Raw genomic sequence first — 24,147 nt, forward strand, 5'->3', positions numbered from 1 at the left:
GCTGGGAAATTCAAGATCAAAGTGCCTTTTAATGAGGATCTTGGTAGTGTTTTTGTTGTTGTTGTTTAACATGGTAGAAGGTGGAAGTGGGTAAGTGATGGGCCTTAATCCCATTTTCAGGGGAGGAAAGTTTATGACCCTTATATCATCACAAGACAATACTTGAGTTTTGGAGAGGACACGTGTGAATACAAGGATGGATGACACTACCTAGCAGAAGAGTGCATACTGGGAGATGAGAGCCTAGATGTGTGTTCTGTAAAGATGGAATTGAATGCCTAAGGATGTTAGATACAAGGAAAGTGTAGCTAATCATGAAGGCAAAAAGCTGGAAAAGTATGCTTTGGGAAGGATAGAGTGATAGGCTATGTCAGATAGGCAGAGAGGCCAAATGAGGTGAGGGCCTCTGACACTGAATTTAGCATCGTGAAGGCCATGGCTGTCATCCCCCCAAGCAATGTCAGGGCCATGTGTCTGAAGACACATTGAGACAGATATAATCACGATTTATAGATGGTTAGCTGTAGGCTTAGATTTTTCAGACACCTACTTTATTTAACGGTCTTAAACATCTCTGCCTCCTTTCCCACACCCTGACCTCAGGAAGGAGATTAGTAGGGGAAGGGGCTGTGGACCTCTTTTAGCTTCTTCTTCCTGGTAAGGGTAGATGGATTCTTTGGGGATTACCAAACTCAGTCATCAGGATATCAGAGCGTTGCCTCACTGTCTGTGTGCTTCTTTTATTCCTTCTCAGAGCCCACACAAGAATGTTTTGCAGCTCACAAAAACCACGCCCCTCACGAGGTAGTTTTCAGCTGACAAACATCACATGTCTTTTCACAGGGGGAAAAAACATTCCCACATTCCAACACTTGGGACCAAAACAAAAAACGTAGACACATGACACAACTGAGTTTCCAAAGAAACCAAAAAACTTCCACTTCAATTTGGTAATGCCAAAATTTTAATAGTTGGACATTAATCTTCAGTAGAGGTAGCAGAATATACTCAGCCTCCACTGCTGCTCACAAGAAACATACCAGTAAGGGTGCTAGTGGCTACTGAACTGAGGGATTGTGAGCCAGCAATTCAATAGAACCTCTGCTAGGACATTTCACTCTTATCTTTCAGTTTTCTTCTCAGGACAGATTTGGGTTGAAGTTAAACGAGGGATAGGTGTTGGGGAGTATGGACAAAGGTGGAATTCTGTTTGAGCGGGATGCCTTCATAGCTCAAGGCTTTCCACTTGGGTTTGGAAGCTGTTTTGGGTTCAGGAGTTAGAAGCGGTGAGGGTCCAGATTCTCTTGGACCATGGCTACAGCTGCTTCTCAACACAGAGGCCATCCATAGATGGCTGTGTAGGAACAGTGTACCCGGTAGATTTTCTCTTCTCAAGCAAACTCGTTTCAAGTGCATTTACAATTGTATAACATGGAGCCTACAGTGAGCCTGAGCGGCTTTCAGGGCATCATTCCTGTTGTGTTTGCGCTAAGTGAGAGGCTTTGTTTGTTTGGGATTTTTGTTTGTTGTTTTTTTTTTTTTTTATTTTTGAGATAGGGTCTCACTTTGTAGTTCTGGCTGGCTTGCAGAGATCTGCCATTCTCTCTGCCTCCTGGGTGCTGGAATTAAAGGTGTGATAGATCACACCTGACTGCATGGCATCTTCTTAACGGTGCTTCTCTCCTTAGAAACCCTACTCTGCATGATCTTCACTTCCAGTTTGCTCCTTTCCTGATCAGAGGGCTCTTCCAAATCGCTTTGCCTTACTCTTTTCACTCTTGGCTCTCCCTATAAACCTGGCTTTAAATAAGCCATCAAAACCCACGCCATAGCACAAATGTGTGCTGTCGAGGAATTTCATCCACCGAATCAATTAGCCCATTATTTTGGAATTCAGCCTCATTTACGGCATGGACAAAACTTAGATCATTTTTCTTTTTTTTAATTTTTATAATGTAACAGGAATGGCTCTAGTCCAGTTTCCACTTGTAGTTCTCACATGTGTCTAGACCCTTATGAACAGTAGATCTCTGCAAGTTCCGTGCCAGACAGCAACCTTTACTGTCCTCATTTCTATCAGTATGCTGGTCTTCCGAACCGTCCACTAAGCTCTGTTTACAATGCTCTAGAGCAGAGGTTCTCAACCTCTCTAATGCAGTGACCCTTTATTACAGTTCCTTATTTTGTGCTCACCTTTACCATAAAATTACTTTTGTTGCTACCTCATTACCGCAATGTTCCTACTGTTATGAATTGTGAAGAAAATGTCTGATATTGCTGATGGTCTTAGGAGACTCCTATGACCTACAAGCTCAGAACTGATACTCTAGAGCTTCTCTGGCAAATCTCTCCAAACTCTTCCATGTTCCTCTCACAAACCTGCTTCAAACGTCTAAGCACCCTGTATTAAGCTTAGTCACAGCAAGAGCCCTGTTCTCTGGCATAGTCACTGTGACTAGAATTCCTCATGTAAGCTACCTAAAGAGGATTGTGGGAAATCCTGAGGGGCAAGTAGTTCGCATGGCAGGCAGCAAACAGATAAAAGGGTCACAGGAAGAAAGGAAGGGACTGGGAATAAATATCTCCAAGGTCCCAACTCTAGTGACTCAGTTTGTCCACTAGGTTCACCTCCTGAGTTTTCTAGAACCTTTCAAAATGGTTCCACAAGCTGGAGCTCAACCTTTAAGTGTATGAGCCTCTTGCAAGGACACACTTCACATACAAACAGTAACCGTGGACTACAGTTTGTCCGTGTGATATTGGTCCATGACATAAAGTGTTGTACAGTGGGCAAATTATCTTTGTGAGAGAACAATTAGTTGCCCATAACTCAAATAAATACTTTGTCATAATTATTTTTTAAAATCATTTTAATATAAAGCTCGAGGAAGCCTCTGGCCTTCAAATTGAATGGATGAGCTTGATTCTTCATTTTTCTATTGAAAAGATAATACTTCCTGGAACCTTAATAAATCAGGTTCTCCAGCGAGACAGCCTGCCTGCTTGATTGCATAATGAATTCACAGCTAAGGTTAAAATCCCCTCATTAAAATGACAGTTGGAGGTGAAGACTATTCACTGAGGGCAAAAGCAGTTGTGATGTGTGTATTTGTGCTGACTGTCTAATGGCTTTCTTTCGCATGTAGAGGAGAAAAGTCCAAATTGTTCTCTGATTTCCACTTCCTCAAAATGGAGAAACATATGTTTTCTAACCTGAAGAATTTGCATTTTTTTAGAAACATACAAGATTGGCGTGTGTCCTTGAACATGTTGATCTAAAGGAAATTAAGTAATGTTTGAGCTCCAAGTGCAGAATAATTACAAGAGTTTCTGCCTAACACATGTGTAATAGGCCTTAGTGTGTGAAGTGCTGTTTCCTATAAAAGTTGAGGCTGGTATTTGGCCCCACTAATTAAGAATACATGTTATCTGTCTGAATTTTTACAAAGTGCTTCATTCAAAAATAAATTTATTGTATACATGGAATCTTTCAGTTGGAAAGGAATTTGGTTTGCAAGCTAGCAAAAAGGAGGGTGATGTACTCTCACAGCAACGTGTCCTACACAGGGTAGCTGAGTTTAGAGTGAACCCATGCTTCCTTCCCTGAGCAACTTGGAGTGATGGTTTGATCTTCAGGCCTTTTTCTCTGGAAATGTATTTGATCAAGTCAACCGGGTGTCCGTTACTCATTTTTTAAAGGAAAATTGACACTTAGTACTGTACTTTGAAGCGAGTCACCATGTATGGTTTGTTTTTAACCTCTGTGCCTTTCTATTTCTGTCTCTAGTTTGGAAGAACTGAAGTGATTGATAATACTTTGAATCCTGATTTTGTAAGAAAGTTTATTCTGGACTATTTCTTTGAAGAAAGAGAGAATCTTCGCTTTGACTTGTAAGTTCTACTAAAACAGGACGTTACAAATGTGGTTTTTAAATACTGCTTGAGTAGCACAGTCTGGATTGTGTAGATGGCCCAGAGTACCTTGCTGTCCCACACAAAGGCAGCTCTATTCTATTTATCCAGAGACTGAGGCACAGTACTGATCTACTGATCACAGCTCTTTTATTCTACTGTTTTGAAATATGATTTGAATAGGTGAATGGACAGCTTAGTCATGCTGGGCTTTCAAACCTACCTGTACCCAGTGGGCTTCTTCAACGTTAGAGTACTATAAGGAACACGTCTGCTTAATGGCTGATGGCAATGGCTTGCTAATACTCATGGTTTGCTAGCCTAGCACTGTATCTCTGTCCCTTGATGGCTTCCCTTGAGACTTCATGCTTTTAAGGCCAAGGGTGACAGAGCTAGCATTCTTTTTTTTTTGGTATTATATATTTTTCTAATTTTGACACCAAACCAAGCATATTAAAGTACTATTGCTAAGTTCAGCTCCCTGTCAACAGAAAACATGGTGCCATTTTTTTTTTTTTTTTTACTAAAGGTGTCATCAGCTATAAATGAGTCCTTGTTCTACAGGGTCTGGAAATGGGTACAAGGAAATGTGGAGGCAGAAAAATATGTGTATTTGTATTTAAGAAGCTCTGTGTAATATAAATGTACTGTTTGCCTTATATATAAAAAAATGAATACGTATGAATATCAAAAGTATTTTAAAAGGTTAATGCTTGCTCAAATCATTGAAAAAAATCATACTATCCTCTCAATACCTATGAGTACTTTTTAACAGCAAAAGATGACACTATCTTATTTCCTCCTAACAAAAAGTTCTTTCCTGCTAGTACTTGTTTTTATTTTACTCTGAAATAAGTGTAACAAAATAATCTGTAATGCTTTCTTTCAAGGGTGCTGGATTTTCATCAGATTTAGCAAGCAAATTTTGTGATATTCACATTAGGCTTTTATTTCCCCTAAGCCTCTTTCCAAATAATCAAATGAGGGCAATGAGAGATGAAAGCACAACACAACAATGGCTTCTGCCCACCCTTGGCCATGGAGGCTGTGCTGTTGTTACTTAACACCTAGTGAAAACCGTTTGAAGGAGGCTCACTGCTCCCCTTGCTCAGAGCTTACAGCACCTGCTTCTCAAACTCTTCTTCTCTCACAGAATCATGACACCACCTCAACTTTTCCTCTTTGATTATATCCTAAAACCAGTCACCAATTCATCATTCTTTGTTCTGTTTCCCTTTTGTTTTTTTCTCTTTTACATCTACCCACATTATTTTCTTTCACTTAAAAGTAATAGCTATTTATTATAAACGTGAAGTGATACAACTATTTGCAAAATAAAAATTCCGTTATTACAATAAAAAAGGCTGATAAGTAATTCACTGCGTCAGCCATCAGAGCCTCTTTAAACCCGATATGCATATGGGAATTGAGGCAAATGTATTTTACTGTATCTTTAAGTTTTCACGTATTTTTCTGTGCCACAAAATAGCTTTATAATTCCTTTATTTTGGAGGGCTACATGATTTTTATTGCAAGACTATAATGTATTTTACCATTTATGGATGCTCATTTCTACTGACTACTTTTACCAATACAGGTAACCTGGAACAGTGTCCCTATTTGCAATGCAGTGTCATCTATTATAACTCTGATTTGCATTTGGGGATAAAGTATTGAGAGTCAAGTATAAAAGAAAACCCCCTGAACTACCCATTATGTGTTCTGATTTGTTGACACTAAGCCTGGAAATGTACGGTCTTTGTTACTTCTCTGATCTCTTGGGGTTTTTTTTGTTGTTTGTTTGTTTTTTCTTTTCTCTGACTGTTAGAACTATTTTCCTAGGGGTTTGGTTGCTGTCTGATGACAGACATCCATTACCTTTGGCAGGTGACAGCTTACATGCTTTCTCCCCTGCTGTCACCCTTTGTCCTCCTTTACTGGCATCTTGGGTTCATGTCTTGCGAATCATTCCTTATCTAGTACTCATTGCTGTGGCTGTTCCAGGAACAGGTAAGACGGTGTGGAAAAAAAAGGAACTAAGGCAGGCTGACTGATACACCGTAACTTCAACCACCTAGAAATTACAGGTCTCACAGAAAGCAAATAGTCCTTGAACAATGAAGGTATTCTGGAAGATTGAATTAAATAGCACTTTATTAAAATTTCAGAATTTTAGTTCAAATAATATCTCAATTTTATATATTTGGAAAAACTAGAAAGTGCTAGTTGCAGAGCTCAAGGAAAGCAACTCACACATTCTCAGTTCATGGGTACTTCTGGTGGCATTTAGTTCTGTTGATTTATTTTATTGAAATGTCTCATATTTCATATTTGATATTAGGCTACTTTGTATACTGTGATCTTTTTCATGATATAAATGAAATAAATAAGCAAAGGCTTCATTTCTTCATTACTTTACATATACATATATATATGACATGTGGTTGGCTTTTACATTTTCTGTTCTAAGTGTATAGCTTGTAAAAAAAAATGTATGCTAATCTTAAATTACTCAGAGAATAATGAATGGACAAAGTGTCCTATGAAAAATCAAGTGTGGTTCCCAATTCCCATGACTTAGAGAGCTGAGAATACTCCTTCCAATGCACTGACACTGACAGCTGTTTAAAGGGTGCCCACCCGTAACACACCAGTGCGCAGTGGCCAGAACATGCCTGCAAGGATCTTCCCTCCAGAGCACACCAGTATGACGTGGCCAGATGCGGTGCGAGAATCACCCCTCTATAGCATGCCAGTGTTGAGTAGCCTGCAAAGAGCTGGAAGTGACTCTCTGAATTGTCTTGGATTTAGTTGGTTTATGCTGGTATACTCTTGTTGCTGTGACAAAACATCTCAGAAAGCAACTAGGGAGGAATGGTTCATTTTGCCTCACAGTTCAGAGGAATGATGTCTGTCTCTGGATGGCATGTTGGCTTGAGCCATTTGGTCTGTGATGCTGAGCAGGAAGCAGAGGCAGGCAGCAGCCAGTACTTATCTGCAGTTTCTCTTTTACTCTTATGTCTAGTTCAGAGCCCTGCCTCCTGGAATCAGGCCACACCTATTCGAGGAGGGCCTTCCTCCCTCCTCAGTTAAGCCTAGTTAGAAACCTCAGAGATGCGTGGAGAGGCGGGCTTCCTGAGTGGCTGCAAGCTGAGGACGAAGATTAACCCATACAGCTGATAGTACAGCATCAGAGAAGTAAAACACAGTTCTGAGTGTCTGTTCTTGAGACCTCAGAGGCACGACTCTTGGTTAGTGTGATAGAAGCCCCAGATCAGTTCCCAGAAACACACACACACACACACCACACACACACACACACACACACACACACACACACACAAACACACACACACACACAAAGCATATTATCTTAGCAAAGCATATCATGAAAGATTTACCGTTCCATTTTTCTGTGCATAGGAAAAATTTAGGGAACAAGGGAGAGATGGATAAAGACAGACATATAGAGACAAAGATGATAGGTAGGTAGGTGGGTGAATGGATGGATGATAGATAGATAGATAGATAGATAGATAGATAGATAGATAGATAGAACCCGCCTGTATTCCTGAGGCGACTGGTCCAGTCTGTTATCGTTTTGCTTTTTCCATGTACCTTTTGCTGTTCTGATTATGATTGACTTTTTATATGTGTTTAATATTTATAAGTTTTGCAGCATAAGAACATCCTTATCTCCTGGACCTAATGTGTAAAGCTTTGATGTTTACTTTCACTATTCCCAGCACTGTAACAATAGAGTCGTCCCATAAATGTGCTATTAGTGTAGCTGAAAACTTTATTATTGGTAGAAAAGGCTGCATGTACTACAGTGACTTTTAGTATGGCATAGAATTGCCCAGTCACTGTGAGAGATGCCAGGGTACAGAGAGAACATAGGACCCTTTTACCCATTCTTTCACATGGAGACTGAACCCCAAAAGAGATTCATGACTCTAGATTTCACTGGCCCAGTAAAATATTTCTTGAGCAGACAGACAGTGGTGATCATGACATGTATAACATTAACACACCCTTACTTTGAAGGATTTCAACATTTTTATGGGGCAAATAAACTATTGTTCCAGTGTGTCCATTCGATCTTCTCCCTTGCCTAACAACAATGTGAAAGTCCTGATTTCACGAACTTTCAATCACTATTTTAGTAGAACAATCTTATTCATTTGTCAGGGGGCTATTTACTTTTAATCATTGTTTTGCTTTTCCCTCCATTGTTCCAGGACTTCCAGAAGAGAAGGAAGCACAGGAAGGGAGAGAGGGTTTATAGGCAGAGATGTGGACTTTAATCCTGCAAAAAATGTAGAGCTTCCCTAAGTACCAGCATTAGGGATACTGAAAGCAGCTTGCTCTTCTTGTAGTGAGTGACCCAGAATGAAGCTGACTCAGCTCACAGGAAGTCCTTCCTATAACTTTTCTACAGGATGTCCTTCCTATAATTTTTCTTGATTTTTCCCCCCTGCTGGTACCTTAAGAGTGGATATTCCATCCCTGGGTAGGTGAGATTTTTCTTACACTCCTCACAGGCAGTCCAGATTCTGAAGCTAACTCAGCCACATGATCTGGAAAATAGAAGAAAACTCCCATCTGAGGAATGGCCTGTATGTTGACAAAATTACCTTTAATAAAATTCCTACCATGGACCCAGAGGGGTGAACCTCCCGGGTGACTCCTGGCCTTCCTGCCCTACCATTTATTCTCTCATTGTGGCCATACAGTGTGCAGCGGTTGTGTTCTAGGCTGTGAGGACCCGACAGTCCTCATCTTTTTACAAAGGTTAGAAAGAAGACTCCATTAAAAGAGAAACATAGCTAGGGCTGGTGGCTCCTGCTGGAATCCTGCTGCTCAACAGGCTGAAGTAGCAGCGTCTCAGGTTCAAGGATAGCCTTAGAAATGTAGTGAGACTTGGCTCAATATAAATTTATTTTTAAATGAAAAAAAAAAAAGGATTAAGAGTCTGGGTACATGGCTCTCTCTAAGAGCACTTTGCCTAATACTTACATACATGGAGCTCTGAGTGCATTTTCTGGTCCTGCAATAAAAAATAAGAAGAAAGAGTAATCACGGCCATTTACAACATTATTTATTCATTCGCTTTCATCCTGGTTGCATCACCCCTGCCCTCTTCCCAGTACCTCCTCACACACTCTCACCCCTCATTCTCCCCTCCCCTTCTCAGAGGAGGGGGAGGTCCCTCCCATACCAACCTGCCCTGGCACATTAAGTCACTTCAGGACTAGGCACACTCTCTCCTACCAAGGAAGAAGACAAGACAGCCCAGTTAGGGGAACAGGACCCAAAGGGAGGCATCAGACTCAGAGAGTGAGCCCGCTCCAGTTGTTGGGGGATCCATAGGAAGACCAAGCTGTGCATCTGCTACATATGTGCAGGGGGTCCTAGCGCCAGGCCATTTAGGTTCTTTGGTTGGTTGTTCAGGCTCTGTGAGCCCCCATGGGCCCAGGCTGGTTGACTCTGTAGGTCTTCTTGTACAGTCCTTGACTCCTCTGGCTCCTTCACTCATTCCCCCAACTCTTCCATAGGACTCCCCAAGCTCTAATGTTTGGCTGTGGGTCTCTGCATCTGTCTCCATCAGCTTCTGTGTGAAGCCTCTCAGAGGAGCTATGCTAGGCTCCTGTCTACTAGCACAGCAGAGTAACTTTAATAGTGTCAGGGATTGGTTCTCTCCCATGAGATGGGTCTCAAGTAGGGCCAGTTTTTGTCTGAGCATTCCCTCAATCTTTGCTCCATCTTTGTTCCTGGACATCTTGAAGGCACGACAAATTTTGGGTCAAAGGTTTTGTGAGTGGGTTCGTGTCCTTATCCCTTCACTGCAAGTCCTGTATCATGGAAATTTTTAATGCTTTATAGACTAGCAGATGATCTAAGATCTCCAGAGAGATTATGTAGATTTTTCCGACTTTGGGGAAGTAGAGTAAAAAATAAGAGCTTTGTTAAGTAGGCAAAGACTCTTATTTTTGAAGGTAATGTCATGATGAAAATATTGGCCTTTTCCATTTAATTTTGTTCCTGACCCCAGACCACAGTAGCCTAGAGGACATTTTTTCTGGGTTGGTAGTGGAGAAGGATCTAGCACAGCTTTGGTTCAGATCTAGTGCTAATAATTGGGTTATTTATTTAATGTTATCATTTAACTACCCCACCACTTGGGGAGGCAGAAGCAGGCAGATTTCTGTGAGTTCAAGGCCAGCCTGGTCTACAAAGTGAGTCCAGGACAGCAAAGACTATACAGAGAAACCCTGTTTCAAAAACAAAACAAAAACAGAAACAAAACAAACAAAAACCCCCACAAAAACTGAAGTTATCCTTAGGTGGGCAGTGTTGGCCACACCTTTAATCCCAGCACTTGGGATAAAAGTGCAGAGGCAAAAGGATCTTTGTAAGTTTGAGGCCAGCCTGGGCTATAGAGTGAGCCCAGGATAGCCAGGACTGCACAGGGAAACTATGTCTTGAAAAAAAAAGAAAAAGAAAAAGAATTGTGGTTATTTATTTTAATGTTACCCTTTAACCATCTAGACTTTGTCATTCCTTGGCTAAGAAATATTTCTGTGCTAATATCTATAGCTGTGTAGCGGAGGTGGGTGTTTTGCTAGTTTCAATTCTGGAACACAGCTGTTGAAATTGATGAGCATGCCTTGGCATGAAGGACAGGGTTCTCTCATTCTTCTGAGGTAGGTTTGCACCATGAGGTTGTAAAACTAGTTTGGTGTAAATGTTTTTCATCTGGCAGTAATTGTCTCTATTCCCAGTCTTGGTAAACTGGGTACACAATGAGTGTACACTGGCCATTTGGGGTGGGGCATACTGGGCACATAGGCTGTATTGGGTGTACTGGGCACTGGGCATACAAGGCATACCGGTACACTCAATGAAATACACTTCCTTTTTCCTTTTTCTCTCTTTTTTTTCCCTACCATGGGTTGAGATGCTATCTTCTGTGAAAAGGCTATTTAGATGAGAGAGAAAACTAACCTGAAAAGGTGGCCTTCAGTTCTGGTAAGAAGTTATGCATGAGGAGTGTGAAAAGGTTAGGAAGACTAGTGCTAGAGCAGTATTTATTATCTTATCAAGGAGCCCGACATGCTGAGATTATTTTGGCCATGTCCATAAACTCTAGGCCAGGGAATCATTCTGGATTCTCTCTAGGAGATCATCTATTTCCAGTAGCAACTGGTTAAAACCAAAATTCATCATGTTCCCATGTAAACTCATTCCCGTTTACATTAAACACAGTTTCCCTGAGTCCAGTGTTTGGGAAAAGGTAGTTTCTGTTTACCAGTCAATTGTCAACTCTAGGAATAGCATTCAAGCTATTAGAGAAGAATTATAACGTGCATAATGTGCCTAGCCTGTTAGCAAGACGTGCTTATTTTTCATAACCAGAGAAAAATGTTCCATTTTAAAGAGGTTTTGAAGTCACTTGAGTGGCACTTAGATACTGCTGATTCAAAGAAAAGATAAATTTGCAACTTCTCAAGCAGTAGGGTTCATAATTTTGGTTATGTGAACTCCAGTCGATTCTGTCTCTGGTGTCAGAGGTGTCAGATTTGGAAACGGAAAATGTGTGACTTTTAATGTCCCATTGGTTATTGTTCAAAGTAATTTTTATGTTTGTGTGTTCTAGCAAGCATTATCTTAGCTCTATTTTGTGGAAATAATTTGAATTTTATACTTTAATTTTCAGATATGATGTTGATTCAAAGAGTCCCAATTTATCCAAACATGTAAGTTCATATTTTTATTATTATATATTATTTTATGATATGATTGTTTGTTAGTATATTTATGCTCGCTTGATGTCCATGAATTTTGATATGATATAATTTCTCATAGAAAACAAATGACATGTTTAAGGAATGCTGGAATCACATTTAGAAGGAACTTTCAAGAATGTATCTTCAGTAATAGGTTGAATGGATCAATGTTTTCATTTTGGTTACTTAAGAAGTGGGTCTATGATATGCTATATCAGGTTCAGCAGAGTTAGACAGTGACCCAGATGGTCTTAGTGGGCTCCACTTTGGGGACACTGAGAAGTGGGTAGGATCCAGGCAGAACCATTGTCCTGCCTTCCTACAGCTGAGTTGTTCTGCAGGATTTCCTCACATGCCACTTTCCTAAGAGTGCAAGATGTGCTCATCCTTAGGCCAAGCCATGCCCATTTCCCCGGTTTCTTCTCTCCAGATCATAGCTGTTGCTATATCAGCAGTGGCATGAAATTTGGGAGCAGTAGAGACTCAGCTTGGCATGTTAAGCAGGATAGGCAGAGAAGACAAGAGGAAGGTACTAATTTATCTGCTTGTTACTGATGTGAACAATTGAAATTAGATCGAACTGAGTAGCAAGGCCTATTATCCATGTTTCTGCTACTGTGGTAGGTTACCTTGACAAACAGCAAGTTAGAGTGGAAAGGGGTTTGTTTTGCTTACACTTCTGTGGGAAATGGTAGCAAAGATATGGCAGCAGGAGCTAGAAGCAGGCTGAGTAGTCAGAAAGCAGAGGGATTACATTTTACCCCCACACAGGAGAGAGACAGACAGACAGACACACACACACACACACAGAGAGAGACAGAGAGAGAGAGAGACAGAGAGAGAGACAGAGAGAGAGACAGAGAGATGAAGTAGGAGCAAACTGTGAAGCCACAGTGACAAATTCTCTTCAGCAAGGGTCCCCTTTCCTAAAGCTTCCGTCACTTTTCCAAACAAAGCCACCAACTGGGGGGAGAATTGACCAAATATGAGCATATGGTGGACATTTCACATTCAGGCCATAAGATAAGGGCTAAGTGAGGAAAGGGTACAGCAATGTTCTGGACAGAGTTCAGCAGGGTTCAAAGTGAAATCTGAGTCCACAGGTGTAGAACCAGCAGCCAGTATTTGTGAGGGCAGCTGGACGCATTCTTTGTTGTATGCTGTAAACAGAATAGTGGGACACACAATATCCATTGTAGCTTAGAGAGAGGGGTGTTGTTATTCAAAGAAGAGAGGAATTTATGGAGTAATCACTCTCTAGGAAATGGATTTGGGTAGTAAAATCTTCTCTAGTTCACGAAATGAGGCATAATATTTAAATTTGTGACAAGGAACAGGGTAGAACCATGTGTAGAAACACGAAAAGAACTGAGTGGTGACTTTTCTCTAAACGAAAAAAATAAATAAATAAAAGAAAGGTGTAATATGCTGTTTCCTTCTCATCACTGGAGGTCAGTGTGGTGTCATGCCACCTGCTCTTCATAATGAGTGCACAGCAATTTGATTGGAGAGCGTGTTGCCCTTTATAATGGGTTCATAGTGTTTTGCCTGTGTATAGAGAGTATGCTGCCATGATAGGTTCATAGCATTGTGGACTGGGCATTGAGAATGTGTTCCTTTTCTGTGATAGGTCCATGGTGTTGTACCTAGGCATTAAGAATGTTTTCTCTCTGTCATGGGTTCATAGCTTCATGACTGGGCATTGAGAATGTGTCGCTCTCTATTAAAGGTTTGTACCCTTGTGCCTGGACACTGACAATGTTTTTTTCACAGCATTGTGACTAGACATTAAGAATGCATTTCTCTCCATGATAGGTTCACGGCATTGAGGGTAGGCATTGTGAATGTGTTTGCATAGCTGGCTATTGGAAATTTTCTAAATGTTCTTGGAAGAACCAGGAAAAGAACCACAGCTTCTAGGCATGATCATTTTGTTAGAAAGATCGGGGTCCACTCATACACATGGACCGGGAGCATCTCAAGGATCTGAGGCAAACCTTGATTATCTGGTACAGAGCTGGGAACTGGAGAGGAGGCTAGGACAAGAGCTGTTTTCTCTCTTTTTGCCTGTCCTTCTGAGGCCATGAGATCATTCTATTCAGTACCTTTTCTGAGCTTCTATTCTCCAAAGACCTTATGTCTGTGTTTACTGATCATCAAATACATGGGAAAGTGTCCCCCTTTTATTGGGCGTAGAATGAGTTACCATTTACTTGGAAAATTTCTGTGTTTCTTGATTGTTTGTTTGTTTGTTTTAGTTCAAACTATTCTTCAGAGAGTGTGTTACCTGAACAGTCAGAAACATTTCCATGGAGACGAATGTTTGGTAGGTGTGTATGAAGGAACTAAAATGTAGACCCATCAATGTAGCTGCCTTGCGTTCAAAGAAGAAAGTGTATGAGGTCTTTGTACCTCAGTCATGACTGAATATATCTTCCTAAAATAGACAGTGATAATTAGACTTTATGAGATAAAACATATGCCTTCCAAAGTATGGGATTGAGTATGGTTTTTCAAATATTTCTTTAGTAGAAAAGAGTGTTTTCTCCCCCCAAAATAGTTTTATGTTTCCCTCATCCTAAAATGCTTCATGGAATTGAAGAGATGACTCAGCACTTAAGAGTGCATACTGCTTCTGCAGAGAACCCGAGTTCTGTTCCCAGCTTCCATGATGGGTGACTCACAGCCCATTGTGACTTTATCTCTTTGGGGATAAAGAGGCTCTGCTCTCTGTGCCGTGTACTCATGTTCACACACCTCCACAGAGAAGCATACATAAGTACATAAACATGTAATTTAAAGTAATAAGCCTTAAAATTCAGTTTTTTAATTTGATCCATCTCTATCCTCACAGCACCTCTTTTACCTGCTGCTTCTCCTCATTCCTCGTTAATGGCCTTCCTGGGTTCCACCTTGAGTTCTTCCTTTGCTTTGCTCTTTTCAACTAACTGGATTCTAGTTCTTCCATCTTACTCTGATGTGATCGAGATAGTGACCATTCTTCAGGTGTCACCAGAAGCCCCTTCTTTCTTGCAGAGAGTACCGACCCTTCTCTTCAAGGAAATAACTTACTTTCCCTAAATTGCATGAGAATCTTCCCCTCTAGATTGTTTACTCGTCGCAGATAAAGCTCCTTTTTCTCTTCTGCCTCCCAAGACTCCTGTGAGATTCTGGAGTATCTGACTTTGAACTCACAAATAAACCCAATTTTCAATTGCATTTAAATATTCCCCAGTAGATATTCTACTGAAACCTAAAACTAAAGTGTCTACACTTCATTATCTTTTTTGACTGGTCTCATTTCTCTGGGAGCTTGATTCTTCGATTTTCTTACAATATCTGATGCACTGTTAAACACTTTTCAACACTTTTAACATTTGACAACTTATCAGTCTTCTTCATGCTAAAAGAGTTATTTCTGTATTCTTTTCCTTCTTGCTCATTCTCTTTAACTTTATCCTTAAGTATGGTATAACTTCCTGTATCCCCCACAGTTCATCTTATCTAAGTAATTTTAATCACTGTATGATAAATCTATTTAAAATGCATTCTGGAGCAAGCAAGATGGATCAGCAGGTAAAGGTCCCAGCTGTTGGCCTGACACCCTGAGTTTGAGTCCAAGGACCCATGTTGTGCAGGGAAAAAAACAACTCCTGAAAACTGACCTGATTTCCACCCATAAACTCCATACACACATACCCACAACATATACCCAAACATATACACATGAGCACACAAGTCACAAACACATATGTGTGTGCACACATATAAAATCAGTTTAATGAAAAAATTCAAACTTGTATATTAAGTACACAATACAAATGCAGTAGGAAATTTCTGAGCTTCTAAGTGGGTAGAGCATGTCCAAAGAAGAAAGATAAGTGGGTTTGAATCACTACAGGACTTGCTGAAGACTATTGCCTTGATTGTCTATTGGAAATTAATAAAACCAAAAACTGTTTCTTATTTGAAAGCACTGAAGTACAGGTTCTAGTTAAAAAGCACATAGGGCATTCAAACTCAAGCAATTTGTAATGCATTTTGAAGATCAGAGGAGCCAATGAGCAAGCTAGGTCTGTCCCTGGGGAAATGATATCTTAACAGCAGAACTGTCTACCTGCCAACTGTGCAGAGTGAAATAAAAACCAGAGTCACTTAGAAAATCCTGCTAAGTGCACAAATCCCCATGTGGAGTGAATTCACTTATTTGCTTTTGCAAGAGGGATTTGGTAGCAAATCGTTTCTTGGAAACAGATTTTAAAATCTTTGGTTTTTAAATTTTAATTTTGATAATTTCGGGAAAATTTTTATTTTTTGGATGACTCTGCTTGGCAGATGATAACTAAGGCTCTTCGGTGTAAATCTCTTTCAGCAGGATGTGGTAGCACGGGCCTATGATCCCAGGAAATAGAAGTAGGTGGATCTCTGTGAATTCAAGGCCAACTTGGTCTACAGACCGAGTTCCTGGCTGGCTAGGGCTACACAGTGAGATTCTGACCCCAAAAACAAGAAAGTCATAATAATATCAGGCCAAATCAAGAAAGAAAGTAGACCTGCAGCTTTGGTTTGTAATATTGTTATGGGAAACGCCAGCAGAATTTTAATGAGTCTCTCTGGCCATTGGAAAGCTTTCAGTGAGGAAATACTGCTTGCAGGGCAAGATGATGAAATTCAGGGTCTCATTTCATCATGTGATTGGTTCTGGTCTGGTTCTCTGAATAAATACCTCTGCTAAAATGTTTTCTTCCACAGGCATTAGTTAGTATAAATAAAGCAGAGCACTCTTTGAAGAACTAGTGAACCCGGTCGTCTTAATGTTGTTGGCAGAGCTATGTCCCACACTTTCATTTACATAACTCAATTTCATTGGCTCAGCAATCCACGAAAGGGTTAAGAATAGGCTTATACTTGGTGTGTCTAGGATTCGTGTTCGTGTGTCAGACAAGATGGCACAAAAACTGTACAGTGTATAACAATGGATAGCCAAGAGGCAAGTCAAAATGCTTTCTTCTCTTCTCTTGCTGGGCTTCAGAAAGTCTGAAATTTCTTTCAGAAATGCTGAAATTATGTTTCAGATATGGCAACAGTTTGCTGATTTCCTTTGGCCATCCATCACTAACCTTCCTTGTAGGCTTCTGCGGTCTCTAGGGCATTTCCTAACTCCTATGCGTTTAAACTTCCTCCTGTACGTTAATTTTGCTTTCTAATTTCATTTGAAAATTAAACGCCTGGGCCATGATATGTGCTTCCACAAGGAACAGGCTCACAAACATGACAAAGTTCTCTAGTTTGAATGTAAAGCGAAGTGCAGCGTTACTGTCCTCATTCTCTGAGACTAAATACCTGCCAAAAGTAAACAGAATACCCGAAGAAAGTAGTAACATCGGGGAGGAAAGTAGTTTGGAACTCCTGTTTGATAAGAAGCAGTGGCAGCAAGTTACCTCATGGCAACTGACCAGGATTGAGAAAGCCTGAAGAGAAAAAAAAACATGGGCTATTCTTCTCCAAAGCTCATTCACAGGACATCTTTAGGGACCCCCTGAAGGTTCCGCAACCTCGCAAAACACTATGTGGGGAAACAGTCCTCAGATCCATGAGACCTTGAGGAGGATGTCATATTAAATCCATAACACTAAATTAGTTTACATATGATGTAACTGAATTTAATGTATGTGGCCATATAGTATTTCTAGCAGTAAGTGTGTTTGAGTTGACCCTTGCATTGTGAGAGCAGAGAGATCAGTGAACAGGGCAAAACGCACCCTGTCTCCAACAGGACTCTGTGGAGGTAGGGTGGGCTCTGTGGAGGTAGGGTGGACTCTGTGGAGGTAGGGTGGACTCTGTGGAGGTAGGGTGGACTCTGTGGAGGTAGGGTGGACTCCGTGGAGGTAGGGTGGGTAGATTTATTCAGTAAACACGGATGCAAATAAATTATTAAAATGAGTTCTTTTCTTTATAGCACATAGGCTGATGGATACTGATGGCATGACACCGAGAGAGAAACAGGAGAGAGAGAGAAAAAAAGAGAGAGGGAGCGGGAGAGGGCAACTGAGCTACTTTTCAAGTAATAGTCTGAGATTCTCCTTTATGAGCCACTGTGGCAGGACTGTCATGGTCATAAGGACGAACTTACTGAGTATATGGTTTACAAACTGAAAATTTTAGCAAGGCAGTATCTCAGTGCGAAAGAGAAGACAGCATTACAAAGTCCTTGAAGAGGGAAAGGATGCTGTATACTGTGACCGTGTGTAAATGTTGATGAGAGCCTGGTGATTCCATTTGAAGGGAGCATATAGACACACGGCATGCAGAGATTTATATAGGCCATGCTTCTGAGGCTTTTACCTTCTTGTTGTTGTGTGCTGCTGGAGGGTGATGTGATTCGATTTATGCATTTAAATGACACATGCCTGCTGAAGTGAAGAATGAGGTTGGAGAAGCAAGATTGGAGTTGAGGAGAACAGTTAAGGAATGTGTTGTAATTTGACTGCATGAGTCACATTTGACAATTAAAGCCACTGGAGTGGCAAGACAAACAGTCCCATCTGGAATGTATTATGGCTGTTTGATTACAGATGAATTCCCTATTAGATGTAAAATCAGAGACGTTTCACGACTCTCTCGAGCATTGGTGAGATTACCTGGGCAAACAGCGGCGGCACCCATGGCAGATCTGACTGAGGCCAGGGATGAGGCACGTTGGTTAGTGGTAAGGACGAGTTCACACTAAGTTTCATTTGACCCCAAGTAAGGCAGAGGCAGGGGTCTGGGAACCACCAACCAAGAGTATTAGGATTTTTAAAAGAATACAAATGGAGGAAACGAGATGACGGGCTCTTGAGGGAGCTGGAGCCTTTAGAAATTACGTAGAGGAAGGTTGGCAACAAGCATCACTTCCAGTGTCTGTTATCACGCACCACTGTGGCCCAGCCCACCCAGTGCTTTCCTCTGCAGCACCCACCTCCTTGTCTGTTCTGCCTCTACCCCCTGGCATATCTGCTATACCCCCTGGCATATTCTCCCTTGGAGAACCATATCCATTGTCACCTCACACACACTGCTGTCTCGGGAATGATGTTGCTCCTGAGATTTCATTACCTAACAAGCTTGTGTCTCAAATATTTACGTAGTTCTCACCCTCATTCAATCAGTCACTTTTGGAGGACTGCATACTTGAGCACACAGTAATTGTATCTTCTCTAGCTCCTCCGCCCTTCCAACACCTTGTTGGTCCCCCAATTTCTCAGATTCTTAAAAGGGGTGCAAAAATCCTTTCTCTCCCTCTTCTCCTCCCTCCACCCCCTCCCATGTCCCTGCCTCCACTCCCTCTTAAATTCTCTTTAGATATCATTGTTACACACACACATGTGCACATGTGAATGTATGCACATGAAGGCACATGTGTGTGCACACACACATATATGTATATATGTATATATATATTTTTTTTTGAGATTTCTTCGGTGTAGCATCCTTGTCACGTATGAAGACAAATTCTCACAGCAAGCATCCTGTTCTATTGGCTCTTACAATCTTTCTTTCCCCTCTTCTGCAGTGTTCTCTGAGCCTTAGGTTTAGAATCTATAGAAATATCAGTTGGGGCAGGCACCCCACGCTGTTGCTTTTCTGTAATGGTCTCCATCTGCTGGGGGTTGGAGGGGAGCCTGCTTTGATGAGAGTTGAGAACTAACGTACCATTGCCACTTTCTTAAACCAGTTTAACTCCCAACTGCATTCTAAACTACTTACCTTACACCCACCCACGATGAGTGTAGCACTCAGATATGTTCAACATTCAGAGTCTTTGTCCAACTGTCCCCCATGTCATCCTCTGTAGGATAAAGACTATCTGATCCATGTTATTGGCTGAGCTCTATCCTTATTAACATGCATAAAATACAGTATTTGTGGTCGGTATGCTTGCTCTGTGGGTTAGGTTTCCTAGCCCTGTGTTAGCACAGTCTTCTAAAATCTGCCTTAAACTCTTGAGTCATATGGAGAATTACTACCTGATCTTGGCTGGATGCTGCCTGTTTGAGTACTCATTAATTTGGGTGAGTTGGAATGGTTTGTGTGGAAAATTGGCCCTTTTTCAGGACTTAGTATCAAGAGAGGTCTGACTGATAACATTACATCAGACTTAATATTATTACTTAGTAACACTGAGGCATTTCATACTTAGCAATTTTTAGTACATGGCAGTCTCGGTAGTCTTAGTCTTCAGGGTATTTGCATGTCGGCTGTCTTATAAGTTTAGTGCTGGTGAGAAAATGTATCGCAGCCCCTTACTTTTCAACTATCTCTCTTGAGAGTTAGTGTTTTATTGAAGATAAACCAGGAGGTACTGTTTTACACACTTCAAGTTAAAATACTAAAAATCAAAACATTTTCATCATTCAGTTTTTTTTTTTTGGACTATTTATATAGATGTGTTAAAAATTAGCCAAGTGACCTAAAAACTGGAAAATATGTGAAGAAATCTAAGTCCTGAACAGTTGACTGTCCCCAGTGACCTTGCTGAATTAAAGTAGACTATCAACACAATTGAATGTCTTTTAACGTAAGTTGTGTATTAATTAGAGAAACTATATATTCCAATATGCATCAACCACTGATAAAGTAAGTAAACCACTTCAAAGTTATTGTTAGTAGACCTGTTTGAGAGAGAGATGCTCTGCTGTGAGATCCACAGGAAGTTGCTTGTTATGTTTGTGATATGTTATGTGTATTGGTAGTAAAAAACAGAAACTTTTCTTTCAGCTAATACTTCTGGGTTCATTGTACCACTGCTTTCAAACCATCCTTCTGTACATGCACGCCTCTATGTACAATATGTAAGATGAGTTGGTGTGCAAAACACATCTGCATTACTTTATAGCATTTATGGAGACTTTCCATGACTGCAGAGGAACTGGAATTGAAGCTACTTTATTTAGATAGCTATAGTGTCCGAGTTTTGGATTCTTGTAGCAAGTAATACAATATGATTATATAATAATGTTTTAGCCCATGGGACAGGAGGATTGTGTTCCAGATATATATTCAAATGCTTTGCATATATTATCTACATATAATTATCTTCTTAAATAACTATCTCAGGAATCCATGAGGTAGGAATGATTATGTTTACTTTGTAAACCAGACTGCTGAAGTATAGACACACTGGTACATGGTTAAGTTTGGATATGAGTGCAGACAAAAAGACTTTTGTGATTCTGTTCAAAAGTAGTTCGCTATCTGCTATAAACTTTGTATGTGTGTGTGATATTCAAATAAATAATGTATAGAAAACATTAGTATTTGCATGTAAAAGTACAAAACAGTTCTTCTATTGCAAAGTGAGTTTCCCTTTAACAATTAAAAATATTTTTATTCAATTAAATTTTATTTTATGTCCACATGCCATAGTGTATTTGTGGAGCTTGGAGGAGAGCTGAAAAGAGCCATTTCCTTCCTCCTTCCATGTGAGTCTTAGGGATTTGTTGGCAGGTACCACCCTCTGAGCCATCTCTCTGTTTCTAGAGCTTTCTTATATTTGTAGAATTTCTACCACTCAGGGCAGACATGTAATGAATGTAAAGGATGTAGACAACTCTGGAGCTAAGCTTTGATATAAAATGAAATTTAGGCAACAGAACTTATCAGTAAATATTAACGCTTAAGAAATAATTAAAGCAATAAATCTGAAGAATGGGAATATTACACTGTATGTAGACCTAAGAGAGAAGAGGGAAACCAGTGCATTCGTGTCTGATTAGCAGGACCCAGGTTGCAGGGACTTCCAGTCACGTAGTTGTAGCAAATCTAGAAGCAGATTGCTGCGGGAACAAAAACACACTGGCTGGCTCTGCTACATTTTATTCTTTCTGTCATTCAATCCTGGTTGCCCTCTCTTCTTCTCTTTTTAACCTCTCTTTCATTTTTTGGCACCAGCATATTAAAGGTAATAGATAGATACATTTTGAGTTTAAATGAATCGTAGGTATGACCAGAAGTTTTCTCATATTATGGACCTATTATTTTAGCTATAAAGTAATGAATTTAAGGAGTATTTACTGTTCTCACGGCTATTTGGGTTAGGGGAGACTCCAGTAGCTGCGATTATGTTCTACATTGAAGCGTTTTTCAGCTGTCTGAGACTCTCCAGGCTAAATTTGGTCTGTCAGGGTGTAAAGTCGTAGAAGGGGCTGGATGTATTTATTCCTGGAAACATCCACAACTGGGTCACCAGCGTAAGAAACAGTGAGACCGTTTATGGGGTAGTTTGTTTTTATTTCCATCTCTACCTACAGCCAAGAACACCTAAAAATACCCACTGAAAGACACTAATTATTTACACATGAGTGTGCTGGAAAACGCGTAGCAGATGTGAGCCATTAGGCTAGCTAAGACACACAGTGAAGAGAAGTCTCCTACATCCTGACTGCTTAGTAAATGTCACGTGCTAACTTGGGGAAGCAAAAGCGATGCTTGATAGCAAATGTACACACTTAGAAATGCAGAGCAAACCCAGGGATGGGATAAGGAAACTGGGAGGAGTCTCGTGGATTTTGGTTGACTGGTCGCACACATTTTACTGACTTAACTAGTTGAATTGTCTTTACATGAAGCAATAATGATTTTCCTATGTTAGCTGGAAAGCCTGTGAGCTGCCACTCATGTTGATTTAGTTCTCTTGTGCAGAAGCATACAGCTTTTCCTGATCCTATGTTTTCCATTGGCCATACCCATTTAACATGCTTTTGTACAAATATTCTTAGTAAACAGTTCTAGAATGCTCCATAAAGGTTTTTCTTGCAACTACTCAGCAAAGCAATGATTTTTTAAATACCAAGCATTTGGAAGGCCGAGTGTTAGCTCTAGGTAGCTTTAGGGTTGCTCAACTCCCATATTTTAAATATGTATGGAAATTGACACAGTATGCTAATGACTTGCAATTTAAATATGATTTAATTATTAACCATCTATGAGAAGGATTTAAGTTGTTTTGCATACTTAGGAACACATTTTTAAAAGACCTGCATTTTTAAGACAGTATAGTCCTGTTACCAAGCTCGAGATTTAGAGTGAACTTCTGGGTCTCCGCACTGCTCCTCACCACCTCCAGCCCCACCACACAGGGATTGCTCTTCAAATCTGTTTCCCACCGGACACTGTAACCTTGGCTTGGGTGACAGCACTCTGCTTAATATTAGCGACTGCAGTCTCCTGAGTGCAGATGCTTTCCTGTCAAGAGCCCATGCTGCAGGAAGGTACTGGGTGTGTGCTGTCTGGACTCCCTGCCCTGACCAAAGCTGAATGGTTGCTTCCAATGGACCAGCCAAGAGAGTCCTTCAAGGTCCGAGTTCTTCACCTCCACATCTTCCCTTCCCTTGAGATCCTCTCTTTGCTCACTTCTTGCTCACTCATAGTCTGATCTTTCCTCTAGGATTAAGAGCTGAGTCTGACCCTACCTGCCTCTCAAGGCTTACTTCCTAGTCTACATATGGTGTTTTCTCCTGGTTGGACTTTGAACACTGTCCACCTTGCTTTCCCCTCACTGTGGTTTGTTGGCTTTTTGTGTCTTCTCCCTCTGTAGCAGAGGTAGCATGGCTGGACATAATGCCCTGGTGAGCCTTGAATTCATCTTCTGGGTTTTCAGCATGGTTCTGTGCAAGCTGCTTACTTCAAACCCCAGTTCCCTCATCTGTAAAGGGGCCAGTAATAACTCCCAAGCATGTGTTGCCTTTTTAATTTTTAATTTGAGAAGTCGTTTTTTCTAGAACTTTAGTGACCTCGGTGTCAACACCTTGCATATTTAACAGGTAGATTTATCGACTTTTCTTTGACTGAAAATGAAACATCAGGTTTGATGTCTGTACATCGTTCACAGGGCTTTCCTTGGGCAATTCAATGCATGAAGCTCCTCCCTGCAGAGCTTTTCTGATAGCAAAGGCCTCTGAAGCATCCGGGCTAGTCAGGGCATGGGGCTTCCCCCTGACAATCTGCTCTCTCAGTGCCAGCATCCAGACCATGGCAGGGCCCCTGGTTTACGGTCTTGTGACACTGCAGGACCTAGCAGGCCAAGACAACAAACTGGTTCCGTGACTAAAGTGTGAAATTACATGTGAACCTGGAGGAAAGCCACATGCTAAAATTGATTCACATTGGGCTTGTTTTATTTGTGGAATTGAGAATTCTGTGTCTCAGTAATGAAAATAATGCAAAAGTGATGCACAAAATATCTGCTCCTCAATAGTGTGGGAACTTATGAGCTTTAATCCTCTTATCTATTTTAGGACTTTCTGGGACAAGTGTTTTGTACATTGGGGGAGATTGTTGGCTCACAGGGAAGTCGTCTGGAAAAGCCAATAGTGTAAGTACTTTTTAATTCAGATAGTGACGTGTCAACTCTGGCATTTCTGTGTTAGTAGTGTGGAACTCATGAATATATCGTGGTAGAACA

General features: G+C 40.8%; 1 protein-coding gene across 1 annotated transcript in view; it reads left to right on the forward strand.

Moving 5' to 3' along the window:
• Positions 1 to 24,147, forward strand: part of Cpne8 (copine 8) — a 176,550-nt gene that overhangs the window by 45,502 nt on the left and 106,901 nt on the right. The window contains exons 4-6 of the mRNA XM_055627230.1: positions 3,788 to 3,891; positions 11,633 to 11,672; positions 23,981 to 24,057. Coding sequence (XP_055483205.1) covers positions 3,788 to 3,891; positions 11,633 to 11,672; positions 23,981 to 24,057 — 221 coding nt within the window. The remainder of the gene's footprint in view (positions 1 to 3,787; positions 3,892 to 11,632; positions 11,673 to 23,980; positions 24,058 to 24,147) is intronic.

Source organism: Psammomys obesus, unplaced genomic scaffold, assembly GCF_907164565.1.
Source record: "Psammomys obesus unplaced genomic scaffold, mPsaObe1.curated_primary_1811, whole genome shotgun sequence".
NCBI classification, from domain to species: Eukaryota; Metazoa; Chordata; class Mammalia; order Rodentia; family Muridae; genus Psammomys; species Psammomys obesus.